General features: G+C 34.4%; 1 protein-coding gene, 1 long non-coding RNA gene and 2 pseudogenes across 9 annotated transcripts; 3 read left to right on the top strand and 1 right to left on the bottom strand.

Annotated features, from left to right (window-relative positions):
* Positions 1 to 4,610: 4,610 nt before the first annotated feature.
* On the bottom strand, positions 4,611 to 7,115 carry LOC147509102 (large ribosomal subunit protein uL6m pseudogene; annotated as a pseudogene). Its single transcript, XR_015216496.1, has 4 exons — positions 6,997 to 7,115; positions 6,299 to 6,627; positions 6,074 to 6,110; positions 4,611 to 5,162 (listed from the first exon to the last, which is right to left on the bottom strand). The product of XR_015216496.1 is annotated as a large ribosomal subunit protein uL6m pseudogene (transcript).
* A 9,693-nt stretch (positions 7,116 to 16,808) lies between these two features.
* LOC147509100 (ethylene-responsive transcription factor RAP2-7-like) lies at positions 16,809 to 22,586 on the top strand. 7 transcript variants are annotated; one of them, XM_086601422.1, is made up of 7 exons: positions 16,809 to 17,282; positions 20,718 to 20,756; positions 20,875 to 21,053; positions 21,129 to 21,177; positions 21,291 to 21,464; positions 22,116 to 22,168; positions 22,279 to 22,586. In XM_086601422.1, exons 3-6 carry the CDS (start codon positions 21,017 to 21,019, stop codon positions 22,144 to 22,146), a joined length of 291 nt encoding a protein of 96 aa, XP_086457548.1. In that variant the 5' UTR covers positions 16,809 to 17,282; positions 20,718 to 20,756; positions 20,875 to 21,016; the 3' UTR covers positions 22,147 to 22,168; positions 22,279 to 22,586. The 7 variants fall into 7 exon arrangements, 6 of the variants coding, with proteins under 6 accessions (XP_086457548.1, XP_086457547.1, XP_086457544.1 ...); XM_086601421.1 differs by having other exon boundaries at positions 20,624 to 20,756; XM_086601418.1 differs by lacking the exon at positions 16,809 to 17,282 and having other exon boundaries at positions 20,364 to 20,756.
* LOC147509101 (protein CORTICAL MICROTUBULE DISORDERING 3-like) lies at positions 17,501 to 20,122 on the top strand (annotated as a pseudogene).
* A 621-nt stretch (positions 22,587 to 23,207) lies between the features above and the next one.
* Positions 23,208 to 23,991, top strand: LOC147509099 (uncharacterized). The gene is made up of 2 exons (XR_015216495.1): positions 23,208 to 23,536; positions 23,792 to 23,991. It is a non-coding gene; the product is annotated as an uncharacterized LOC147509099 (long non-coding RNA).
* Positions 23,992 to 26,271: the final 2,280 nt, after the last annotated feature.

The following is a 26,271-nucleotide window of genomic DNA, read 5'->3' as shown; positions in this document are numbered from 1 at the left end:
ACGTATCCGTTACTGAAATTAATTTCAGTGGCACTTTATAAACGTTAGTAAATTTTGTAACGGATAATAAGTGTTACAAATATCCATTACTAATATTGGTCGCGCTTTTGTGTCAATGCAAGATAAACATTACTAATATTTTTTGTAACGGATGTATATCCGTTACAAATAGGCTGTTATAGTGTAATGCATACAATAGTTTTTGTATCTTTTTATGAATGACATGCATCAAACATTTGTTTGTATATAGTAGTGAGTTTTCGAGACCAAGGTTAGAACAATTAAGTTTTATATCCTGTGAGAATCTAGCCAAAAGTCTCATCTGAATGATTATTGAGTGATGACACAAAGGATGTCCTGATAGAAAAACCACACGTCCACTTGCTTGATCACCACGTCAGATCATAAGAGGGAATTTAGGCCATTTTTGGATCGATACAACCAAATAAATGTTAAAAACCCAAAAAGATAGTTTTTCCATAGTTACCCCTTGTTGAGCCTTCACCATTTTCCAAAAGTCTTTTTATTCTTTGCCATAAATTCCTAACCCGTTACCACACAATAAAAAGTTTATCCAACTGACGAGTTGAGAATTTGATGGAGATCAAAAAAGGAGAAGAGAAGATGTTGTACAAAAACAAATTAGTTAGCTATTTCGAAAAGAAAAGAAAAGAAAAACCCATCAAAAACCAAAACTCTAAAAAAATCAAAAGAGTCAAAAATCGAATCTCCCAAAAAGTTCAAAGTCAAAAGGAGATAATATCAAAAGAAAAAAGAAACAAAAGCAAAGTTAGAATTTTCAAAATTCAAAATCATATGGAGTCACAAAGCCAAAAGGCTAAAATAATCACAATTTGGAAGCAAAGAACAAAACGAGGTTTTTCTCTAGTACAAGTATCTTGAAGACCCAATTTCTCAACTTATCAGATTTTTGTTTTTCATTTCCTTTTTCTTTCTAGATCATCACCCTAGCCCCGTAACTCCTAATAAAAGACCTCTTGCTCAATTAGGAATATGATGGTGTGATAGTGAGTTGTAAGCAGCCCGATTTCTTTGGACGTCATTTGAGTATGTGAGGAATATAAGTGCCCGTTGCACTTGAGAAAACGAAACTTAAGTGAATCTATCAAAGAGTTGTAATTGCAACACACCCCTGTGAGAACTCACCTTAAGGACACTCTCCAAAAGTCTCAGAAATGACTCTGCTTTTGCATTTCATTGGTCATATTTTGCACATTTATCTTTAGATGATTACATTATTATACATATGTTATTCTAAGTTCAAAGGCGCTTGTCTTTATTCCCCGCTAATGAGATTTATAGACTTCTAAGAATAAATAAGGAAACAAGACCTTTTGTACTAGATAGAAAAAGTTTGTGAGTACCTTCACTGGAAAACTCTCACGGGGCCAAACCCTAATTTCGCTATTAATAATATGACCAAACTGCAAAACCCCAAATTAATGGTTGTTATACATACATTTTAAGATAGGAGGACAAAAACTTCACTAGAACTACTAACAATGAGTCAGAACAGTAAGACACTAAGTTCTAAGGCTATAATATAGTTTTCATGTGAATTCTTGTGTATGGGGTTAGGTATTGGCCGGATGGATGCTTCCTTAAAATGAATTCAATGAGAAAACAAGTATTACATTTCTTTGATCAATTTGATTTGAAAAGTTCTAAAATCCTTCAATGGACTGTTACCGAAAAAATAAATTAAATAAAACCTTCAAACACTTTCATGGGCCAGAGTGTATATATCACACCCCGAATTTCGACTAAATTGGAAAACAATATTTGTTCCCGACTTTTCAATTTTTGAGGTGTGAAACATTTATAACTTCCAAAAAACCCATTATCTCTTGATTATTCGAAACATTTTTAAAACCAATAATATTTCTACATGAAACCAAACTCAGCCTCATTACAAAAAATCAAACATATGATTAAACAACTCCTCAATTACAATTACAACAAAATTAAACAACTTTCCCTCTACTAAAAATCTATTATATTACACATCAAAAGGAAAAACTAACATATTCTTTAATGAAATGCTAATGCAAACCACACGCAATAATCAACCTTCTTCAATATCAACCCTGCCAAGACTTATCGACTATATTTATATAAGAATGCACTCGATAAGCAAACATGCAAATCGGGTTAGCATTATAAATACAAATCATGTTTATATATATATATATGGGGTGGGATAGAGGCACAGTCACTGTAGCCACATTATAGGCACAGTTAATCTAATCCGTCGATCTGTTTCCAATCCTACGGTTGGATCAGTTTAAATCAAACACCGAAATATATCTAAACGCGAATGGTTTTCTCTCTTCTATTCTTCTCTCTCCAACAACACAAAATCAAACAACAACAAATTTAGCAAGCAACCAACTATTTTTTCGATTTTCAGCACCCAAATTTGAAGAATCCATCTCTGATTTGGGGTTTAAAATTCGATTTGAACCAATTCTCGATCTTTTTTTTTTTTTTTTTTGATTGGTCTGGAGCAGTAAATTCGTTAAAATAGATATATATATATATGATCAATCTCGATCTGTCGTGAAATAGTTCTCGTTGACCGATGCTTACCCGAGCTCCTTGCTTCTCTTTATCTTGGAAGTGAGGCTGAAGCCGCTTGGTGCATTGGAAAGCTAGCTTTGTTGAGTAAAAAAGCGGATTTGGACATTTCGCTTGAGGAATTCAATATACTCTTGTTTCTCTTGAGAGGAAAGAGACGCACTCACTTTTTTTATCTTGGGTTCTTAAGGAGTTACCAAGTTCACATATTAAGTTTCTTCGATGATAGCCTTCGATTTTTATTCGAACCGATCGAACACACGTTTGAACTCCTCATCACCTGCTGCTTGCTTTTGGCTTGCACGTTCGTTTTAGCTGCTATTCGCCCCCCTTTCCTTGTTAGAAGTGAGTTTGCACAGTGTAGTTTAGTTCTTCAAGACCATACCTAGGCTTAGAGAGTTAAGTTCCTCGAGACCTTGAAGTGTATAGTAAGCTTTCTAGACCTTGAAGGGAATATTACGCTTTCTAGACCTAAGAAATAAGTTAGCAAGAAATAGCCAGTAATTAAACAGCTCTAGTTGCTTCTTCGCTCTCACAAGGTATTGAACCCATTTTCAGTAAGTGTTTTTTTTTGTTTTTGTTTACGTAATAGTAAAATGTTGGTATTGTTATTATTTTAATTGCTTTATGTTATTATTTGTTGAATTAGAGAATGCTATGGCGGAATTAGGGAGGCTACTTATATATGAAGCTTGTAGGGATTGGCTGGTGAGTTGATAAATTTTGTTCATGCGTGTCGTGGGTCGAATGTTTTATATTATTGTTATTTGTTTGGACTTTGGATTTACATTTTTAATGTTTGATTGTTTCTAGCCTACTGTAACTGGGGAAATTCAGTCACCTATGGGGGTGGCTTCAGTTGAGTTTATTGATCCAAGAGGCGTTGAAGGGTTTGGAGTATCTTCACGGGCAAGGGTGTATACATCGAGATGTCAAGGCTGGAAACATCTTAGTCGACTCACATGGAGCAAGTAAGCTCGGAGATCTTGGTGTGTCTACTTCTCTTTTTTTATTCTGATGATAGGTGGCACAAAAGAAATACAATAACAGGGACACCTTGCTGGATGGCGCCGGAGATCTTGGATATGGAAGAAGGGCATGGATACGACTTCAAAGCAGATATATGGTCCTTCGGCATCACAGCCATAGAGCTTGCCCACGGTCATGCTCCTTTCTCGAGTATCCTCCCTGTGGAAACTGTTTCTTACAATCCTGACAAATGATCCACCGCGTTTAGATGATATAAAAGACCAGAAGTTCTCAAAGCAATTTAAACAGATGATTGCTAAGTGCTTAGTAAAAGATCCATCAAAAAGACCTTCAGCAACAACACTTTTGAGGGATCGATTCTTTAAGAATCACAAGTTTAGTTCGCGTCACGAAATACTGTTGGGAAAAGCCCGAAAACAAAAGGTGAGCGTAGAACATATGCAAGCACCTAGTAATATTCGGGATGTGCAAAAGGAGGAGATATATCGCATAATCGGTATGTAAGGGGAGTAAGCAACCGGAATTTTGATATCGAAGAACTGAAGGCATAGGCAGCCCTTATTGAGGGCCGAGGAGGAAAGTTTTTCTCTTTGAAGCATCTTCAGAAAATGGCGGCGAGGGAGACAAAGATATTAATGGCCAAAATCTCCAAAGCAAAAGGCGATCGATCAACGTGATATCGAAAAAAACCGACTTAGACAAGGTTTTTGGTTTTTGTAATTGAAAAAATAACTACGTGTTAGCTTGATCCTGTCAATGGGGCAAGGCTTTATGTCCCCCTCCATGGTACGTAGTCAGCCCAGAAGAACTTGGATTCAGCACCAAATATAAATATATAAATAAAAAGTTCAATTCTCATTGCAAATTTTTTGAACATGTATAATTTCCTTTCCACACTTCTCTTTTTTACACGAACAATACAAATATTTTTTGTGTGGGCTGCAAGTGATTCACATGAAGGTGTTCCCTGACAAAAAGGGTTTGTAATGTGAATTACTATAAATATAAAAAAACACTATTGATAATCATAACTGAGAAACTGACGTTGGGACCTTTGGATTAAAATCTTACGAAACAGTACCTCATTACAACTAAACAAAAACTCTTCAAACTAAGCTGCAAATACTTCTGGCTACATTCTCATAAGTCTGAGGATCTTTAGAACAACACACTGCAACAGGTAACATAAACAAAACAAAGGCCATCCTCGAGCAGTGCAACCCTATAACAGTTCCCAACAATCATTTGGACTTCTTTCCTTGCTTCTTCTTGATGACTTCATCAACATACATGATACCTTTGCCTTTATAAACCTCGGGAGGTTTACAGTTGTGAACAGTAGCAGCAAACTGGTGCACCCTCTGTTTGTCTGTCCCAGTGCAGCAAACTATGTTGGGTTTGAAACAAAACACGCAAACAGCTGGTGGAACACTCAGTTCCACTTCATGGTTGTAACCCAATTTCAAATACAATGGCGCCCTCGACTCGACTCGGCTTTGAATCCAACCCCAACAATCTTTAGAAAGCGAAAGAATTTGGCTTCCATCTACAACTTTTGAACAGCACGCTTGCAATGTGCTGTACATGAAAAAGGGCGAAGGAAGAAAATATGTAGAAAATAAGCAAATTTAATGGTAAAACCAACGAAAAGGAAGAATGAAAGAGTGATATAACAAAATTCTTTACTTTACTGAGTCAACCACTTATCTATTTTTATTTATTTATCAACATTATTAGTAATATTACCTTAATCAGTAGAATTGGGTTTGATACCCACAAACCTCTCTCACTGAGACAGACTGGGAAATAAATGAGATTAATTAAATTTAATAAAGACAAACTATCACTCATTTATTAGGTAGACGCCTACTTGGCAAGATTAGCTACTTCACGCTTGCTTGGCAAGATCAGCTGCTATTAGGTAGACGCCCTACAACAACTAATAAAAAAAATGACATTCTTATCTACACTCTTCACTTGAGTTTCTCCACAACATTATTCACCTCTACATTTAGCGGAGGGGCAGAAAAAGGCTGCTAAAAAGCCTGCAGCTTTACTAGATTTTTTCTTTTTCTCACTCACGCTAACAAAACTTCGAGTGGCTATGCTACAATATAAAGATATACCGAAAGCTTCTAGGGAAATAAATAAACAAATTCAGACCAATCGTGACATCTAACCTAAGGAGATTCAATAACTAAACATTTCTAAGTTTTAATCCTTGGGCACTAACTCTCAATTTTTTTTTTTTTTTGTTTCTTTTTAGAAATCTTAAGTCTCTCGAACCCTATCTCTTGAGGAGTGGACTTCTTCGTCTCGACAATGTTTATATTAATGGCAGAGAAATATTGTTTACCACAATGACACATCACATAAGCAAAATGTGAAAGGGCACCTAGCATCCAACTTCAGTGGATACATTACTAGTTGGAATCCTTAACGTTTTGCTACATAATATAATCTGATGGAAACCATCCAACTTTACCTTTGCATTCCCCTTCAGACCATCCCGATGGAGCCACCTAAAAAAGATAAAGTTTCATGACATTAAACAAGAATCCTGGACCTCAATTCACAAACACTATGCATACAAAGAGAGCACATAACAAGAGAAATGGTCACTATTAATCTCCTGGCGTTATAAACTATGATAGAAGCTATGAGTCTGACTTTCATGAATGAATATCAGACATCCAAAAGTAGAACAAACCTTATCTTTTTCTCCTGAAACTCAGTAGTAGGATTTCCATAGTGCCCATATTCCAAACTTGCATAACGTCCCATCGTTCTGGTAAAGTTCCATTGTTTTGCAAAGAAGGAACCAACAGTTCGAATACTACCCATGACATCGTTTGCAACTTGACAGGAAGAGCACAAGCCAGTAGACCACTTCGAGCGTCCAAACACTTTCATGTTTAACTGCAGCTTGTAACAGACTACTACTACTACCCCAATCTCGATAAGTTGTCAATGAGAACAACACCATCTACCTATGGAATCAGTCGACTAGGGAAAACGAAATTGTTGCAAACACTATACCTGTCTTGAAGATTTACCTTGTCAACTTGGTATACGGTATATGGCTTCGGTACATTTAAAAACAATTAACAACCAAATTGAAAAAAATAATAAATAAATAAATAAAATCAAGGTCTAAAATATAGTTAATTGATTAAAAATTATACTTGCAACTAAAAATAAAATAAAATAACAACCAAATCGAAAAAGTAAAAACATCGAGGTCTAAAAAATAGTTAATTGATTAAAAATCGAAAAAAATAAATAAAAATAAAAATTATACTTGCAACGAAAACAAACAAAAACAATTCACAACTTGTTCTTCTACTATTACCGAACCCATTTCATTAAAATCGAAAATAAAAAATTGAAAATCAACAAAATACATACCTTCTTCCAATTTGTGCTTGATTTTCTCAATTTGGAGAAAGGAGAAGGACAAATCTAGCTTTTCGGTATGAATTTGGAGGTGTTTCGGTGTTGAATTTGGAGGTGTTGGTTTAGATTCAGATAAATTTGGAGAGAGAAGAATAGGAGAGAGAAAACCCTTCGCGTTTAGATATATTTCGGTGTTTGATTTAAACTGATCCAACCGTAGGATTGGAAACAGATCAACGGATTAGATTAACTGTGCCTAGAATGTGGCTACAGTGACTGTGCCTCTATCCCACCCCTATCTATATATATATATATATATATATATATATATATATATATATAATTTGATCCAATTTTTTTTTTTGGGGTTCAATATTAATATTTTCCATTATAAAAATTTATGGTTGGCTTGGCTGGACCAATAAAATGAAGTATCCGGACTCCGTTCAAAAATACCCAACTGCTAATATATGTATGATTACCAGTTGTATCATAAGTAATTACTTTATAGCATATATGGCGATCTCAAACTGCCAATCAATGAAATAATATGATGACTACATCGAATATTTGTCGTAAGAAAGGCGAAATGAATTGAAAAAAAATGTCGTACCAAAAAAGTGGTATTGGGATCATTTGTCCTATATGTGCAAATTGAAATAGGGAGGATCTTTACCCGAGTAGAACATAAACCTAAAATAATTGAGGAGGCCTATTCAGGAACAAGAAAATTACATCGTAATTTGGATTTCGATGAAACAATACATCAATGAGAGTTTAATTCGATAAATTTAGTAGATTCTTTTTTACGGAGAGGCTAGCAAAAAAGAATCTTTCTTAAAAAAATAGAAAGAAAAAGCCCCTTCGTTAGGAAGTAGAAAAGCCCTACTATAAAAAAGAAGGTGGGCTGGAATCAACGCCTTGATTCTTTTTTCGCAATTTTTTAAACCGTATGCATCCAAAGGTGCGTGTACAGTTCCTAAGGGATAAAATTTTGTCCTAATCAACCGACTTTATCGAGAAAGATTAATTTTTTTAGGCCAAGTGGTTAATAGCGAGATTTCAAACCAAATTATTGGTCTCACGGTATACCTCAGTATAGAGGATGAGACCAAGGATCTTTATTTGTTTATAAACTCTCCCGACGGGTGGATAACCCCCGAAGTATCCATTTATGATACTATGCAATTTGTGCCACTAGATGTACATACAGTATGCATGGGATTAGCCGCTTCAATGGGATCTTTAATCCTGGTCGGAGGAGAAATTACCAAACGTATAGCATTCCCTCACGCTTGGCGCCAATGAGTTTTTTATTTGAGAGAAAAAAGAAGACTATGCCTTCGCAATATAAATATGAATAATATATAATAATATTAAGTAATAATAGCATGGCACTTCGAGTTCGATATGAACAAACCTTTATTGTTTTTTCATAACATGAGATTATGTATCGAGCGAGTAATATGAGAAAAAGGTTTTCCGATTTGATCTTATCTATCCGGGGTTCATTTCAGCGTCACAAACTTTTTTGTTTTCACACCAGAAGTCTCTTTCTGATATTATGAAAAAGTACTAAAACGAAAAAAAACAAGAGAATTTTTTACTTATACTTATTTGATTTGATTGGATCAAAAAAAAACTTTGGGATTGCTAAATCATATCACATACTGGATAAATTCGAAATATAAAAAGCAACGGAACCATCATAGTATTTTTTAACTCTACCGAAAAGAAGGGTGGTAAATGGATCACTTAACGAGATTTGGTTCTGATTCCATTCTAGAGCCGAATGCAATGCACAAAAAATGTCCATACGGTTGTTCAATCATATATTCTTTTTTCTTCATGTTATTCTTTACCTCTTTCCGTCATCCGATCGTACGAGATTGAGGAACCATTCATTATGTTATATAATCAGGATAATGATCCACCAACCTGCTAGTTCTTATTATGAGGCACAAACAAGAGAATTTGTCCTAGAAGCGGAAGAACTGCTGAGACTCTGCGAAATCCTCACAAGGGTTTATGTACAAGGAACGGGTAAACCTTTATGGGTTGTATCCGAAGACATGGAAAGAGATGTTTTATGTCAGCAAATGAAGCCCAAAGCCATGGAATTGTTGATCTTGTAGCAGTCGAAAATACCGGTGATTTCACGTAAATCCATGATTCTATTTTGATTTGAACCATAATTCGAATGAACCTAAATTTTATCTTCTTGTCGGGGCAAAATAAGGTAAAATGAAATAAATTCAATCAATAGTAAATAGAAATAATTCATAATCATCCTGTTAGGATTGATCTAAACCAGCCCATTTTATATTTTATATGTGATTCAGATTCAGAATGCCAACTATTAAACAACTTATTAGAAACACATGACAACCAATAAAAAAACGTAACAAAATCCCCCGCTCTTCGGGGATGTCATCAGCGTCGAGGAACGTGTACTAGGGTGTATGTGCGACTCATTCAAATCATGAACTGGAAAAAAGAAAGGGAAATTTTTTTCCAGTATCAATGACCAGTACCAATGAATAGGATGGAATAATTCCATTCAATATATAAAAAAAACCAGTGTATGAAATTTATGATTTCCATTGGTGCAAATCCAATCACCTCAATTGGAGATGAGAATCAATTCCCCAGTGGTAGCAAAGCGGGGGAAATAGTATTTAAGAAGCAAAAGAAACACGCTCCGCTCTTGCAAGAACGGACTAACAGGGTCAGCTACCTAGCCAACCTTTATAATTAAATACCGTTACTGTATGGGTAGATCTCATTGTGAAAAGACCTATTGCTGGATAATTCATGGGTAGAGTCAAAGAATGTGAACTGTACAAGTTACTAATAACATTGATTAAATGAGGGAAGAGGCTCCGGTGTATAGAAAGGACCTCACCGTTTAAGAAGCAACCATAGAAACGAAGGAACCCACTTTTTTTTATCCATTTACCCTTACTACTTTATATTTATAATATACTCAACTTAATTTGCAATTTATTATTATTATTTTGTTTAGTATCAATATAATTTCTTTTTTCGAGGTTAAATGTCTGGAAAATCGTGGTTGGGAAGGTCATAGTAGCAAAAGCCATTGGAATTTTTTTATACATTGGAAGAATCCGTTTTGTTATTAATAGACCAGGAAAGGGGAAAAGAATGACTAAAAGAAAAAAATAGTTAGTTATTCATTAAAGTTTAACTTGATTCAATGACCAGAATTAGACTAGGGTATGGCTCGGAGACGTAGAACAAAAATTCGTTTATTTGCATCAACCTTTCGGGAGACTCATTCAAGACTTACTCGAACTACTATTCAACAGAATATAAGGGCTTTGGTTTCTGCTCATCGGGATAGGGCGGGCAAAGAGAAGTTTTAAATGCTTTGTGGATTACTCGTATAAATGCAGCAATTCGTGAGATGGGGGTATCCTATATTTATAGTATATCCATAAATGATCTATACAAGAGGCAGTTGCTTCTTAATCGTAAAATACTTGCACAAATAGCCATATCAAATACGAATTGTCTTTACATGATTTCCAATAAAATCATTAAATAAGGAGATCGGAAGGAATACACTGTAATGATTTAAACAACGGGGGCCCCGGAGAATGAGCTCCGGGAAGGTAGAGTAAAAATTACTATTTAATATAATTATAATAAAGATAAAATAGTAAAAATGAATGAGCACGTTAATTTTTTGAACAAAAAATCAATCTGAGTTGGGGTTTGGAATGGAATTTTTATTCAATTGTAATTGAGGATATAGGTCTATCTATTTATTTCTAGTTCGAGGACCCGCAGTTCTAGGAGTTGACTCAGTTCTCTCAAATTGTTTCTCATTATTAAGAAAAGGTAACAAAGATAAAATACGAGCTTGTTTTATAGCACTAGTAATTAATCGTTGTTGTTTCAAAGTCAATCTATTCACTCGTCTAGATAATATTTTTCCTTGTTCACTAATAAATCGACTAATTAAACTCATGTTTCTATAATTAATTCGATCCCCCGACCCAATTGGGGGCAAACGCCTACGAAAAGATCGCTTGGATTTAAGAAAAAGTTGCTTGGATTTATCCATGGTTTATTTCTTATTTTTAAAATCCTATTTATTAATTCTAATTTCATTGGGGATCCGACCGAAATAGGAATAGTATTGTTTTATTTTTATAGTTTGTTTATATAATATATATAAATTATGTAATTTTAATTTATTATTATTCCTTGGAGTGGAGAGGTTACACACGCGTTCCGCTTTATCTATTTCTTTATCTCCCCATGAATCGTATGCTTGTAACAACAGGGATAAAATTTTCTCAATTCCAATCGATTAGGCGTATTGTGTCGATTCTTTTGAGTAATATATCTGGAAATGCCCCACGATTCCTTATTAATCTTGTTTGCATACACAACCTGTTACATTCCAAAATAACTCTTACTCGACATCTTTGCCTTTGGCCATAAACCTCATTTCTTTTGCTTTTGGATTCACTCAACTCTTTTATTTTCAATCCGAAAGGAAGAAAAAAAGAAGTTGCTGATTAGAAATCCAATTCTAAAATATTTCATTGCAATCAATAGAGAATAGAGAAATAATAAGTAATACAATTATTTCTAACTATAAATTAGTTCTAATCTAATACCAGTATAGTATTTCATTTAAGTATCTTGTATGCTTTTGTTGTCCTCGACCCTTAATTTCCATTTCTATTCTCTGTCTATTAATTCAGCCTGAACCCGAATTTTGTTGTGGTCGAATCTTCTTTGATTCTTTCTCTTTCCTTCTTTTTTTATCCTAAAAAAAATGACAGCAAAGAACAAAACAAAGAAAGGGGGTGCACAAATAATTTATTGTATCTCTAATCTTTTTCATCCGTAACTAGAATGAAAAAATTGGGAATGTCAACGCATCTGGGAATAAACGATTGATCTCTATCAATAGACCTGCTAAAGACCCAAACCATAGAGTGCTTAACACAGGTGCCACAAAGAGATATGTTTTTATGTCTCGCATTGAAAATCCTCCTTTTTTTATTGTAATACATATATGATCAGATACATATGTAGTTAAGGATCACTTTTATTTGTACGCAACATCCCTAACTAAAATGGATATATATAACGACCCGGTGGATGATATTTCCCTTTCTTTACAACAGAAAAAGACGCCACCTTATTTTATTGGGCATTACTGATATAATTTTATTTATATTATATGTTATATGTGTTGTATGAGAATATGTTATATGATACGAAAAAGAATAAATGCCAAGAAAGATAAATTGTATATCAATGGAGGAAATTACGATGTGGAAAACAAGACGGAATTCTCTACAATGACACTGCAATCCAATTGAAAGGGATGTAAGCGCAGCTTGGTAGCGTTTGTTTTGGGTACAAAATGTCACGGGTTCAAATCCTGTCATCCCTATCTATTACTTCTACTATGTGCGAATGAAGGATCAATTGAGATCAATGAAAATTGAACATACATAATCTTTTATGATACTATATGCATATGCATGCAAGGTGGGGGTTACAAAAAAAAAAATCCTTTATTTTTTATTTTTATTTACGGTATTTTACATTGTGATAAGAAAGCTCTTAGTTCAGTTCGGTAGAACGCTGGTCTCAAAATCCGATGTCGTAGGTTCAAATCCTATAGAGCGTGATTCTGTTCTTCTTAGGTCGAATTACAATGAAATAACTTTACTAACTTGAGCAGACGCCAATTTGACCTCCTGCGGATTAAAGAAAGGAGGAGGTCAATAAAAAACAAGATATTATTTAAAATAGATGTTATTTAATCAAAGGTCCAACTGATCGCCCGTCAGATTACAAATATGCGATTCTAATAATCCAAACAAAGTAATAGGAATTAAACCTAACACGATTCCAAATAGTAAAACTTCAATCATTTCAATTTGTTTGAAAGGGTAAAAAGGGGGAGGTAATATCTATCCCTAAATATTAATCCAAATCGCCCATGAATCTCAATAACCAAGGATTTATAATTTACGTAGTAAGGAACTATGGACTACTTGGAATCTTAAAAAAAGATTTCAATTTATGAATTGTTCATTCAATCAATTTCAAATAAGTCGTATCTTGCTCGGACCAATAAATAAAGCTGAGGTTATAGTTGAAGCCGCCAGTAGAAAAACCGAAATAGCTAGTTATAATAGGCATGAAGGAACTAAACGGGGTACTTTTTATTTATACATATGCTCATCAAACACTTACCTAAGTTTCTATTTTTGAGAAATATAAGATAAGAAAAAGACCAATTGGCAAAATAAGCGCCAATCCAATCGAAAGCTGTTGATTTATAATTCATTTCATTATAGACGGCACAAACAAAGTTATAGTGACAGAAGTAAAAATATATCGATTTATCATCTTTGACATCTACCGATCCCACGATTCCGACTCAACGGATTTATTGAGCAACTCTTGAATAAAGTAATAGTAAAAAAAACTTTGTCATGTAACTTCATTTACTAATAATATAAATTATAAATAATAATAAAAAAAGTAAAGAGTTAAAGTAAAATAAATGGTGTTATGTTATATGGCCCTCGTTCCAAACAAAATATAAAATGGAGTCGATACAATTGAAAAAGAAAAGAAACGATCCAAATAAAAAATAAATATAAAATCTAAATCATTTTAGAAATTTTATTTCGTAGTGATTCAATATAGTATAGAGTATAATTTGTATTAGTAGGCTCATTAATTGCACATCGAATGAGAAGAGCAAAAGTATCGTACAATGGCTCGCAAAAATAAAGTTTAATAAAACATGCGAAATATAGCATGTTTTATTAAATTTTATGAATTATGGGAATACAATCCGTCAGACTCACACCTTATTTGATCCTTTGTTTATAGTCCAAAGTTAGTAATGGAAAGAAATCCTATATTACGGGAATTAAATATTGAATGGCAAATGTTTCTGTATAGATTCAGGAATAAGAAGGGAAGAAAAGAATTATGTACCAATTTTTTTAGATCTTGGTTGAAATTTAAATTGCATTCTTTGTGTCGGAAGAAGGATAGCTATACTTATTTGGTATACTCAAGACGCCTTCTCGTACACTATTGACGATCTCACAAAGATAAAGGACCAGTGGGTTTTGATTTACTGATCCCATCTTTCATGGAATCAATCCCCCTCTTTGACTGTACAAGAATATGTGGAGCTCAGCATGTCTGGAAGCACGGGAGACCGTTCTTTTGCTGATATTATATATATATATATATATATATATATATATATATATATATATATATATATATATATTTATATATATATATATATATATATAGTCCATAAGGCATTTAGTTTCTCTCCCGAGGCGCCTTAACTTCTAACTAATAACACCACATTTATACGTACAATAAACAAGACAGTTAGTCCCTCCACTGAGGTGCCTTAGTTTCCTATTAAATCAACTTCATATAATAAGAATAACAAAAATAAAACTTACAATTTACTTATACTTATGTACGTATGATCACATAGTAGGTCATACCTGCATAAATAATTAATTCAACTCACTCTTCTGCAAAACCATTGTGAGCACAAATAAAATACAATAAAACAAAATATATAAAATGCATAATTTCAACAATTTCATCAAACAAAAACCAAGGAAAACAATCTACATGACAAACTTCACAACCATAATCAACCAATTATTTTTATGTTAACATACACTTTGACATATTATTAAAATTATTATTTTGAGTTTCTTCAAATGTCCCTAGAATTATGTCGTCTTTATGTTTTACCTAATTTCCTGTCTAGTACAATTGCTCCACTTTATCGAGCCGAACATGCAGCCTCTTTCACATAATGGAACCACTCTGTCGTAGTTACCCAAAACAGGATGTCGCATACATAGTAACCCCAACACAGAAGCCAAAACTATGTGAGTAAGTCTCTATTATTAGGCATAAAATATCATGTGTTTTGTACTGAATTGACAATGAGATAAACAAAACCATTATTCGACTACAAGGGGTCCAAGTTCCCTTGAAACAGAATCACATTCCCTTCACAAGGATTAATCAAATATAAACAAATGAGTTATGGTAGATAGGAACTTGGATTTTAGTTATGTAATTTATTCAGGTATCATACATTATATCTCATAATCATATTAATCAAATATAAACAAATGAGTTGTGGTAGATAGGAACTTGGATTTTAGTTATGTAATTTATTCAGGTATCATACATTGTATCTCATAACTATTCCACTTTATCGCGTGCCAAATAATTATTGCACTAAACTATAATATTTGGAAATATCACAATACATCTTATAACCATTTTCATTCTTTCACGTGCCAAATAAATCATTGCACTAAACCACAATAGTTTGAAATATCTCAATACATCTCACAACCATTTTCATTCTTTCACGTGCTAGATAAATTATTGCACTAAACCATAAATCCTTTGGAAATATTACAAATATCAATAATCACAACGATAACTTTTAGTAGCATCTCAAAATATAACGGAAAATTTGATTAACAAATATAACATAACAATTACTTATGTCATTATTTCTCAAAAATACTTGTTAAACAATAACCCTTCCATTAAGCATCCAAGTAATTTTGTCTTGGGCCAGATTAATAACAATAGAGTATGTTCATCCGAGTAGACATGCATGTTTCCACCAGGATAAGCGGCTGAAATGTGGGAAATAACATGACCCCTATCCGAATCAAGATCAACTCAGACCCTAAAATGACAACCATAATATAACCATTCCAGCTCAATTCAAAGGCTAATTTTGTCTAGTGTTGGGCATGGCTCATATCACAGTTAATGGTATGAGATACACTAGCTTTTGAACTTGTCCTATGAATGGGTGTTGTTATATTAAATTATTCTAAAAAATACTTGCAACTATGAAGAGCTATGAAATGTGAATATATTATTGATCACTTATCCAAATTTCTTACAACGTGAAAACTCCACTCTCAATAAAAAGAAAGAACCTACCCTTGATAAAACTCATCGACTTCTTTTTGTTGTTTAATAAGAGAAATTTGACTGAAGTTTTGTGAGAATGCCCAATAAGGCAAAGATCATATTGAAACTACTTGAACAACAAGACATTCCTAATCATATGAAAAGAGATATAATAAACACCATTTTGAATATAAAATAATACTTGTCGAGACATTCTCACTACATATAAATTTGATTATGCTTTGAGGTTAGTTCAATGCATTTCTATCCGTTTTTCAATTTCATGTTAATTAATAATTTTGAGGTTTGTTAAATGCATTTGTATCCAATTTTTTATTTCTCGTTAATTATTCTTTGAGGTTAGTTAAATGTATTTACATATAGTTTCTGATTTCCCTTTAATTATTCTTTGAGATTAGTTCAATGCAGTTGCCTCATGTTTTTTTATTTTCCGTTACTTATTTCCTTTTTGAGAATAGTTCAATACATTTGCATCTAGTTTCATATTTTCAGTTAAATATTCATCGAAGTTAGTTCAATGCATTTGTATCTAATATCTGATTTTTAGTTAATTATTATTTGAGGTTAATTCAAAGCATTTGCATTTAGTTTCTGATTTTCAATTAACGAAAGAGGAAGTAAAAAAAAAATGTACGCTTCTTGAACTTGAAAATTATATGAAAGAAAATGGTCAACACTTACTGATTTCCAGTTTGATATTCCAAAACCAAATACTACTACAGAATAACACATTTACCACGGTAAGGAAGAATTTTTATACCACTGTTCTACCAAAAATAGTGGCTAATATAGTTATACCACAGTCGAAATTTTGTTTGTTATTTGTTTATTAGTTTACACTACTGTTTCGTGTAAACCGTGGGGTCTAGTTTGCCATAAGCCACGGTTCCAATTATTTATGTATTTTAAACTATATAACCCCACTGTTTCCCTCAAACAGTGATTTATAACTTTTTTTATTTTGGGCAAAATAATTAGCTACCGTGGCTTTTCAAGTTTTACACCAAAAAACCTCACTCTCTCATAACCGCCTTGCGCTATTCACTCTCCATTTCTCCAACTTCTACTATTATTTTTAGAAACCATTTTAATTTAACTGTGTTGAGCATCTTTCAATCGTCGATTGAAGTGGTTCTGGAGAGACGAAAGCAGAGGCTCGAATCCCAGTAATTTAATTTACCTCTCAACTGGAGCTTCAAAGTGAATCAGAAAGGAATTGAATCGGTTAAGCCTTATATCTCGAACTCGATTTCTATCTCAAATTCTCTTCCGCCAAGGCAAGCTATTCTGGGTTTCTCGTTTCTAAATTCATATTTGTTTTGTTTTAATTGTGATTATAAAGTCTATCTATTAAATTTCTGAATTTTACCTCAAAATTCATGCTTATTTGTTCTTTTGAGGAAACCTCATGAGTCTTCTTAGCAGTTAAATTAAATAGGGTTGGATACTTAATTAGGGTGGGTTTTCTCTCTTTTCTTCCTTGTTGTTTTTTCTAGTGATTTATTTTAGCTATACCAATCTGCAAGTTTGATTATATGTACTCTGAGTTGCTTGCCTTAAACTGTTTGATTGAACGAGTATGTTGGTTGGATGATGTGTCTTGAAGCAGGCAACAACGACCAAGTAGCAGCTTATATCTGTGTTTTCGATTTGTTGTCAATATATAAAGTGTTTGATAAAATGTCGCAATAATGGGGATTTTATTAAGGGTTAATAAATTGTCTCCCCAGTGAAGCCAAGAGAAGAAAAAAAAAATGGCTTCACTCACACCAGGTATACTACTCAAACTCCTCCAATCCATGAATTCCGATACCAAAGTGGCGGCTAACATCGCTCCGCCTTACTCCAAATCATTGGCATTGTTCTCGCTCTCGCGGACGAGAACTCGCCCAACCATGGTTTCTATGTCCAGCTTTTCTGACTCTTCTAATTCCACTTACGCCTCGCTTTCCGACCGCGACAACGATCTCATTTTGACTAATAGATTGCAACTCGGTCGGTTTTATGCGATGTCGACCGCCTTGATTTCGATTCACCTGTTCCTCGTGTGTCCGGCATTCGTCCTATTGCTTTGGTCGACATCCGTTTGTAGGAAGTCCCGACCCTCTTATTGCTCGTATTTAGCGCCTTCTAAGCGTGGGTTTGTGATTCAACCTGTTTCGATAATTACGACCCTTCTCTTGATCCCATTCTTTGCTTACATTATCGGCAACAAGAAGAACCAACAACAAGTTAAGGATGACCCCAGAGTGGACAAGGAGAGGATTAGACCGGCACTTGCTTCAAAGGACAATGTTCCAGTTGAAAGGAAACCGGACAAACCTAAGCGCTTTTTCTTCTCGGCCTCGTGAAGCAACCGAGGTCTATTTCAGTTGGGAGGAAGAATGTGGTGTTGTTGAAATAGAGCCTTTGCCGCAAGCAAGGCGAGTTCAAGGTCTTCGCCTCCAGTTCCATCTAAATGTGTGGTTCCAACTTTGGTTACGGGCGAAAGAAGAGAATAGGAAGACATCAAGAGAGCTCCGCAATCATTGTGCCTTCAAGATATCGGCAACCTTCACCCAATGGAAGAAAGCGGGCTTCACCCAATGCTAGGAGGGTTCTATTTCACCGGGTAGAAGGCTGTCGGGGGGGTTTGAGAGTTTCACCCGATTGTTGCCGATTCTGCTAGTAAGAAGAAAAAATGGCTACTATAGCTGCGAGGGATTTCAAAGGTTTCGGAAGCATTAGTTGGGTCCGCTAATAAGACCATGAGGAAGAGCTGGGATGACCAACAATCGCAGGGGATTTCAGAATCGATGAAACGAAGAAAAAAGGCGGTTTCAAAAATAGAACGGATATGCAAGCCATCTCGAGAACTCGGACTGCATTAGCCGTGTTTGAGTGATGCCCATACAGATACATAATCGGACGATGCCCCAACAACCGAAAAATAAAGTCTACTAATTGTAAAGGTTTGAAGGGTATTTAGCCCCGAAAAGTCTAACCGTGCATCTCCAAGAATCACAGTTCATGAACGAAAATGGACCGGATAAGCGATATCCCTCCGGATGCTTGTTTTACGCTAACCTTGCAAGGCTTGGAAATGAAGCTCACGAAAAGACGAGTGATTGCATCCACAAATTTCGCCGAGGCTTTGGAAGAAGCCGCTTTCTCGAAGTCTATTATAAGAAGTTTAACCATGTTTTCCGATCTATGCTCTTCATCCAAGGCTGGAAATCCTTTAGTAACCATTGATGATATCTTTCGCTATAATGAACCGCCATGAAATCGTAGATCGTAGTCGAAGTCTCTTGCTTCCATCCGCAATTCGACAGAGCCGATGATGTCCTTAACCGAAATGTTCAAAATCCATTTCTCTATCTTGTTTTGGCTACGATCTTGATATTATCTCTCCTAAATTGTCAAGATATCAACTCTCCTAAGATTCAGAGTGTTGAAAAGCATGCAAATGAAGCATTGGAGCAAGATATTATCCTTCCATCGCCTGCACGAACGAGTGTTTCCAAGCGACAAGCTATTGGCACAAACCATTCTAAAGTTCAGGTATCTGCATCTAATCATGTTGTTGGGTCATTGACAAGTGTTAGTGCTATCAATGAAGCATTGGAGCTCGCTAGATATTTACAATCAGAGATGCAATTGTGGTTTCTACGATTTGTCGAGGAGATACTGGTTGCAGGGTTTAGCATCTTTGATATTAACTCAATCGATGGTGATGGGATAGTCCATCATCAAGAACATGGCCCTATCGCAGCAGTTCTGTCAAACTTGAAGCGGATTAATACCTGGTTGGATCGTGTTGGAGAAAAAAGGGAGGAAATGTTGACTGAAAAAATTGAAAATGTTAAACGGAAAATTTACGGGTTTGTGATTCAACATGTGGCCACTGTCTCATGACAAACCAACTATGCTTGCGAGCTGTAGACAAAAGTATTTGTCAAACTTTTATCCTTTTTCCCTCCAAAACAAGAGAATTTGTTTCTGTAATAATATGGTCATTTTTGTTGTTTCAAAAAAAAAAAAAAATTGTCTCCCCAAGGTCTTTGATTAATCATTTCAGCACAAATTTAGAAGCAAGATTTAATCAATGGTTTAATTATCTTTGATACTAGTATTGTTTTGCATAAAGCTTTAAACTTTGCATCGTAAATTTTATATGGATATAGTAGCTCGATGAAATAAAATCTACCGGCATATCAACTTTGCCTAGGATGATAACCGCCTATTACTTGTCGGTTTAGCTTTTTACCTTTATACCTTTTGCCTCTATTACATTTGACTAGAAATGGCCCCACTTATAATTGATTTTGGCATGTAGAAGCCCACTGTGCTCATTGTTAGCCAATAATATTGTAATTGCTTAGGATTAGACTATATAAAGTATTTTCTTTGGACTTAAGGTTATGTAGTTTAAAATCTAAGTTGGTAGATTTGTGTCTTAGCATGTGGTATTAGTGTTTTTGTTAATCATTGGTATTAACATAAAGGCTTTTGGCTGTAAAAGTAAATCACTTCACCTGTTTAGTTTAACTGAAACTAATTAGGGAACTTCACTATTTTTTTAAGCAATTTCACAATTCACAAATACCTTTAACTGGTTATCTTATTGTTACTTTAGATTGTTCCTCTTGTTACCTCGATCTGTCCTTGTGTATCTTGTACTTAAGCATAGTATAAATTGCTTTGGGAATGTCTAAGCGACTTCCTTGCAGTATGCATTTGGCTATGTGGCTTGCATTTTGCGGATAGAGGTACGTGAAGTGTTATTGGATTTCCTTTCCCTTTCATCAGTATCTTTACTGTTTTCTGGTTTTTATTTTTTGTGGTACCTGTATAAGCTCGACCTTTGTGATACTTGTATCTATGTAGAACTTGAAGGTTCACGAAAACAGAAGGCAATTGTTTTCCTCTTCTGCTTCAAAAGATTCCGCAAGTCCTTTTGTTCGACAACGTCCACTGGCGGCCAAGACAGTTGCAAATGCCTTAAACCCCCCTCCTCCCCCATGGGCCTATGGGTCAATGTCATCATCCAATTAATTATTTCTCAAGTAAGTGCATGTTCTTTCCTTTTAAATATTTTAGTAGATATTAGCAACTAATGAGAAAGTATCTTATGTTCTTAGTTTTAATTGAGCCATTTGAGGGTTGTAGAGGACTAGGACCACTTTATCAGTAAGTAATCTTGATACATATGACTTTGGTTAGTTGCGACTTTGATTAATCTATATTACAAGTACATATGGCTGTAGGCTGCTGGTAATTGGTATGTGTGTTGTGTTGTGTAGTGCTGGTGCAGGTGCAAGTGCAGGTGTGTTGTGCTTGCGAATGAAGAATTTGTCCACATTCTTCATCGCCATGCATAGCACTGGATTCGCAAGGGGGAGCTCCAAATACAGAGGTGCCACGCTTCACAAATGTGGTCGTTGGGAAGCTCGTATGGGACTGTTCCTCGGCAAGAAGTAAGAAAAATCTCCAACTCGACTCCATACATTTCTGAGATCGTCCAGATGTAGCTATTAGGCCTAGCTATTGGGCGGTTAGCAATAAAAAAGAGGGTTTTGTTGTTGGTGTTGTTCTTGGTGGGATAAAAAATAAAAGGAAATGGAGTTCTTGCAAAATACTAGAATTTCATTTGTGGGTATTGTTGTATGTAGTCAATTGTTGCAATTGTTCTTTGGTGCTTATTATTTCCACTTTTCCAATTCAAAGGTATATAAAACCACTATTCTTGAGCTTAATGTTGTTATTTCCTTATTTTTGTTTGTTGAAATGTTGTGTACGGTAGCTAGAATTCTGAATGTGTTTTTGATTCAATTAATTAATTGCATTTGCAGCATTACCTTTCGTTTGGGGGAATTTGTTTTTTTTTTTTAAAAGAAATCGATAGACCATAGGCTATGGACAGTTTGTTTTGAAGTCTCATTGTGAAATTATGCAAACTCATTCTAAACTTTACTGCAACTTTCCAAGCATTAAACTACAAATAACTTAGTTTTCCCCACCATGCAGTTACTTTTAAGTGAGATTTTATACTAAGAAATGACCACGCACTTAACCCCCTGGAAATAATCTATTACTTTATACTAAGCCTATAGGAATTGAATTTATAGGCTCTCGAAAGACGGGATACTAAGCCTATAGGAATTGAATCTCAAGAGTACACGTAGGTATTACATAACTCTTTTCGTTGTCGTTTTTTTTATTGGTTATATGTTGTGACTTGCCTTGTTATAAATCATTAAGGCCTTTCTTGTATTTAATTTTGTGGTGCAGATGGCAACTTGGATAGAGATGAAGGATACTTGAAGTAATTAGTAGTCGGTTAGGGTATATAATAATCCCCCGGTTAGTGTTTTCTCTTAGCTATTTGAATAGGAACTTTTGGTGTATTTGCGTGATGCATGTGAGGTTCGCATAATTGGAATTTATTACTATTATCGCCACTCATGACTATGAGAACACTCTGGTACATATTTTTTTCTCTTGCAATTCCTTATTTATAAGATTGTACCATGGATCACTCTCTTTTATGATTTTCATATATAATTGGTTAAGTTAAAGAGGAGGTCGGTGGCTATACTAGTCTTCATTATTGGGCTATTTCTATTAGTGACTTGCTAATGCCTACCACCACAGAGGCAGAGCATCTGATTCATGCCTGGATGGAGGACAAGGTAAAAAAAAAAAAATTAATTAGCTGATCACGGTAGTGTCTGCGAGCCCTTGTTTGCTATGTAAGTTTTTTTGCGTCTTATGTTTTTCAAAGGCATTTTTCTGGTAAAGTATGTTGTGATGAGCTCGGCAAAGATCAATTTTTATAGTCTTGGCCCGGTTGTGCTTTCTTTTTAAGATATATTGTTGCTAATAGAGCAGGTTTGTTTTAGGCTTCTATCCGGCTTCTTAACCCCAACTTAGGGGTGCTTAATATATTTTCTTAACCCATGCATGCGGACATTGCATCTGATTCGCGATAGCAAATCTTGTGAGTGCAACTTCTTGTATACAATATCTTGTTCTTGCTTCTTTGGACCACAACTTCTCTTCATATTATTTAATTCTCCTTTCTTTTATATTCAAAAAGAGACTACCATATGCATCCAAGAGCTTCAGATGTTGTTTTTAAATTTATGAGAATCTGACGTACTAAGTCTTAGTGTTGTAGTGATCTCATTTGCAAACCGGTTTACTTAAACCGCCTCGCATTGGTCGAGACGGTTAAGTAGCTGGGTTAATCAATGAGAAGTATATTGCTTAAATTTTCAGGTTATGACATGATTTTTATTTATGAAATGTTGAAAATACAAAGGAGATTTTGCTAAAAATTTTCTAGAAAAAGTCATATATCTTAGGTATATATAGTTGTTTGAGATTTGGGGCGTGACACTTTCCTAGCTCGATAGATCATTTTGTTGTCGTTGAGTGTGTTGTGTAGGGTATCAATTCGATGAAGGGGGAAAAGCAAGAAGACCAAAAGAAAAAAAAAGAATTGCATGCTCTCCAATCTGACGATCATCATTGCTATTTGAGTAAGGTATTATCTAGGTTCTTTATGCTTATATTATCCGAGCTCTATGTACTTGTAGCATATTTATTTATATCATGCATTCAATTACCTTCGTCTGTTAGAAAGGTGCCAAATGCTGCATTTTTTTTGTAAGCTTGCTTGTTAAAGAGTCCACATGGGGGTAATTCCTTGAATGAATATATGCCACCGATTTTAATTGTTTTGATCCTTGAATGAGTACTTTTTTATTTTATTTTTTAATCACGACTATTTCTTTTGTAGGGTGACCAAATTTTGTTTAATCTTGGTTGAATGTTTTTGGGACGAGAATGCCAACATAGAGGAGGATGTTCTTGGTGAAGTTATTTCGAATACAAAACAAAATAGAATAAGTTGGTTTGGAGGTTTTTTATAATATATTTGTATTGATTATAATTTGGATTTTCGATTGGGAATGGATTGTTTTCAGATTGTGTTAGCAATTCAATGTTTTTGTGTTGGATGTGTAAATTTATTTCTTTTGTTTGTGTTGCACTATGAATTGTTTATTTGAGCAATGTGTTTTTAAATCCAGTGTGGATATATATGGTGAAAATGGGCAGGTTGCAGGTTGAATAAATATGATTATAATCAAATAATTAGGGGTTTTAAAAAAAAAAAAAAAAAAAAAAAAACTATAAACCACGGTTTGATAAGAACCGAGGTATAAGCAATTTATATAACCCACGGTTTGTAATGACTATACACCACGGTTTGATAAGAACCGAGGTATAATCAGTTTATATAACCTACGGTTTGTATCCAACCGTCGTATATATTATCATTATTTCCTACGGTTTGTAAATATAAGACCAAACTTTTCGGACTATTAACCACGGTTTGTAAATCCTAATACCACTGTTTTACTTAAAACCGTGGTATATAAGAGGTATTTTTCCCCACGGTTTTGTTAGAAGTATTTGTCACGGTGGTTGTTACCACGGTATGGAAACAGTGGCTAAAGGCTTTTTACCACTATAAATAACAGTGGTATATGAGCTTTTCTGTAGTAGCCGCGGCCACTAGATAACATGTTACTACGGGAGGAATTGGACTATGATTTTGAAGCACTCCTTGCATAATTTGTTCAAATCAACAATGTATGGTAGGTGCTCAGTTTAACGAGCCTTAAGCTTAATGCAGATGGGACTCCCTTGTCCTTGCCCCGACTCAGACCTATTAAATCAAGCATTAACCTTAATGGTGGATACCATGCGCCGTACAAATCGTATCATTCGTTCTCTCCGTACCATGGTATGGACAAGTATAGCTATAATGCCAGACTTAATTGTTCCTAACCAACCTATTAACGAGAATGTGATAGCACATTTGGGAGGATTTGATGGGAATAATTGGAGCACTACATGGCAAGATGCGAAAGAACTTCATTTTTGGATGGACGATCCTAGAGATGACTTTAGGCTCTAGTAAACCTTACTTCGTTTGTGGTTGTGTATGGTATTTTTATTTTATATTAGTGTTTGCTTATGTCCCAAGTGATATTTGTTTTGTTGTTTTGTCCATTAATATTTTTATATTATTTATATTAGTATAGTTTAACTTTGTTTTTGTAGGTACTCTAAATCATCATACACGCTTTTATGGTACTCTCTATCCTTACTTCTTTTAAATACTTTGAGGACAAAACATACTTTTGTTGGGGGTGTAACATGTTGAAAATTTTAGGCACATATTAGGTTGTATATATTACGTATTTTTCTTTATAAACTTTTTGAAAAATCATAAAAAAAATTTATTTATACTATGCACTTAGTGATAACGGTATTGTTTCTTTTTCTGTGATGATAATAGTATAGAAGTCTCATTTTAGCATTAAAATTAAGAGTAGTTTTTTAGAAACTTAGGTTAATATGTAAGTAATAGTTATTGCATCTTTTCATAAATATTTTGCATGAACACCATGATTATTGGCAAGAGCTCAAAACTGTAGTTTTAACCCTTTAATAGTATTACATTTAGGCCAATTATGTTTATAATAAATAAGAGTTAGTATTGTTTACGTATTTTTATATATTTCAGGTATTGGAATCAATTATGTAAAGAAATAGTCACTTTTGCAAGAGAAAGGAATCAAATTGCTTTCTAGAGAACTTCTATGGTTAAAACCCAAGTTTTAAGAAGAAAAAACCTTTTAAAGCTTAGTAAAAGCTGGAAAGTCAAAATCAATTCGAGCAGAAAAAGAACATAAAAGTCAACAGAACTTCAATATATCGTATCTTTGGACTCAAACCTCAGAATTGGGCCTATTATATATCAAAACGACCGGCTCGGAAAGCGATTTCTAATGGTATAGGCCTTGACCCAATCAGAGTAGTGAAAGTGGACAAAAAGGGTGTTAAATTCTAGCAGAAACACTATTTTGGGACTTAAATAATTAGGTTTTAGGCTTGATTTAGTGGCCCAAAACACAACTCCAAAGCCTATTCACAAAATTGTAACCTAAACCTTTGCTTTATAAAGAGGTTTAGGGAAAAACAATAGCTCTCTTTTGATTAAAATAAAATGAAATAAAACAACAAGAAATTAAAAACATGAATTAAAAAACATGACAAGAAAATAAACAAACCAAATGGTTTGGATCCTAAGACAATGGATGAGTTGTCTCTCCCTTGCTTTTTGTTTATATACTCCTATTTTTGCCATTTACAAATTTGTCCTTCTCCATTACAAACTAGACACCTCACCCCTTTCACTTTTTCTTT

This window comes from Coptis chinensis, chromosome 3 (genome assembly GCF_015680905.1).
Source record: "Coptis chinensis isolate HL-2020 chromosome 3, ASM1568090v1, whole genome shotgun sequence".
NCBI classification, from domain to species: domain Eukaryota; kingdom Viridiplantae; phylum Streptophyta; class Magnoliopsida; order Ranunculales; family Ranunculaceae; genus Coptis; species Coptis chinensis.
Note: the sequence above shows the minus strand (reverse complement) of the source record. Positions and strands in the feature narration are given on the sequence as shown.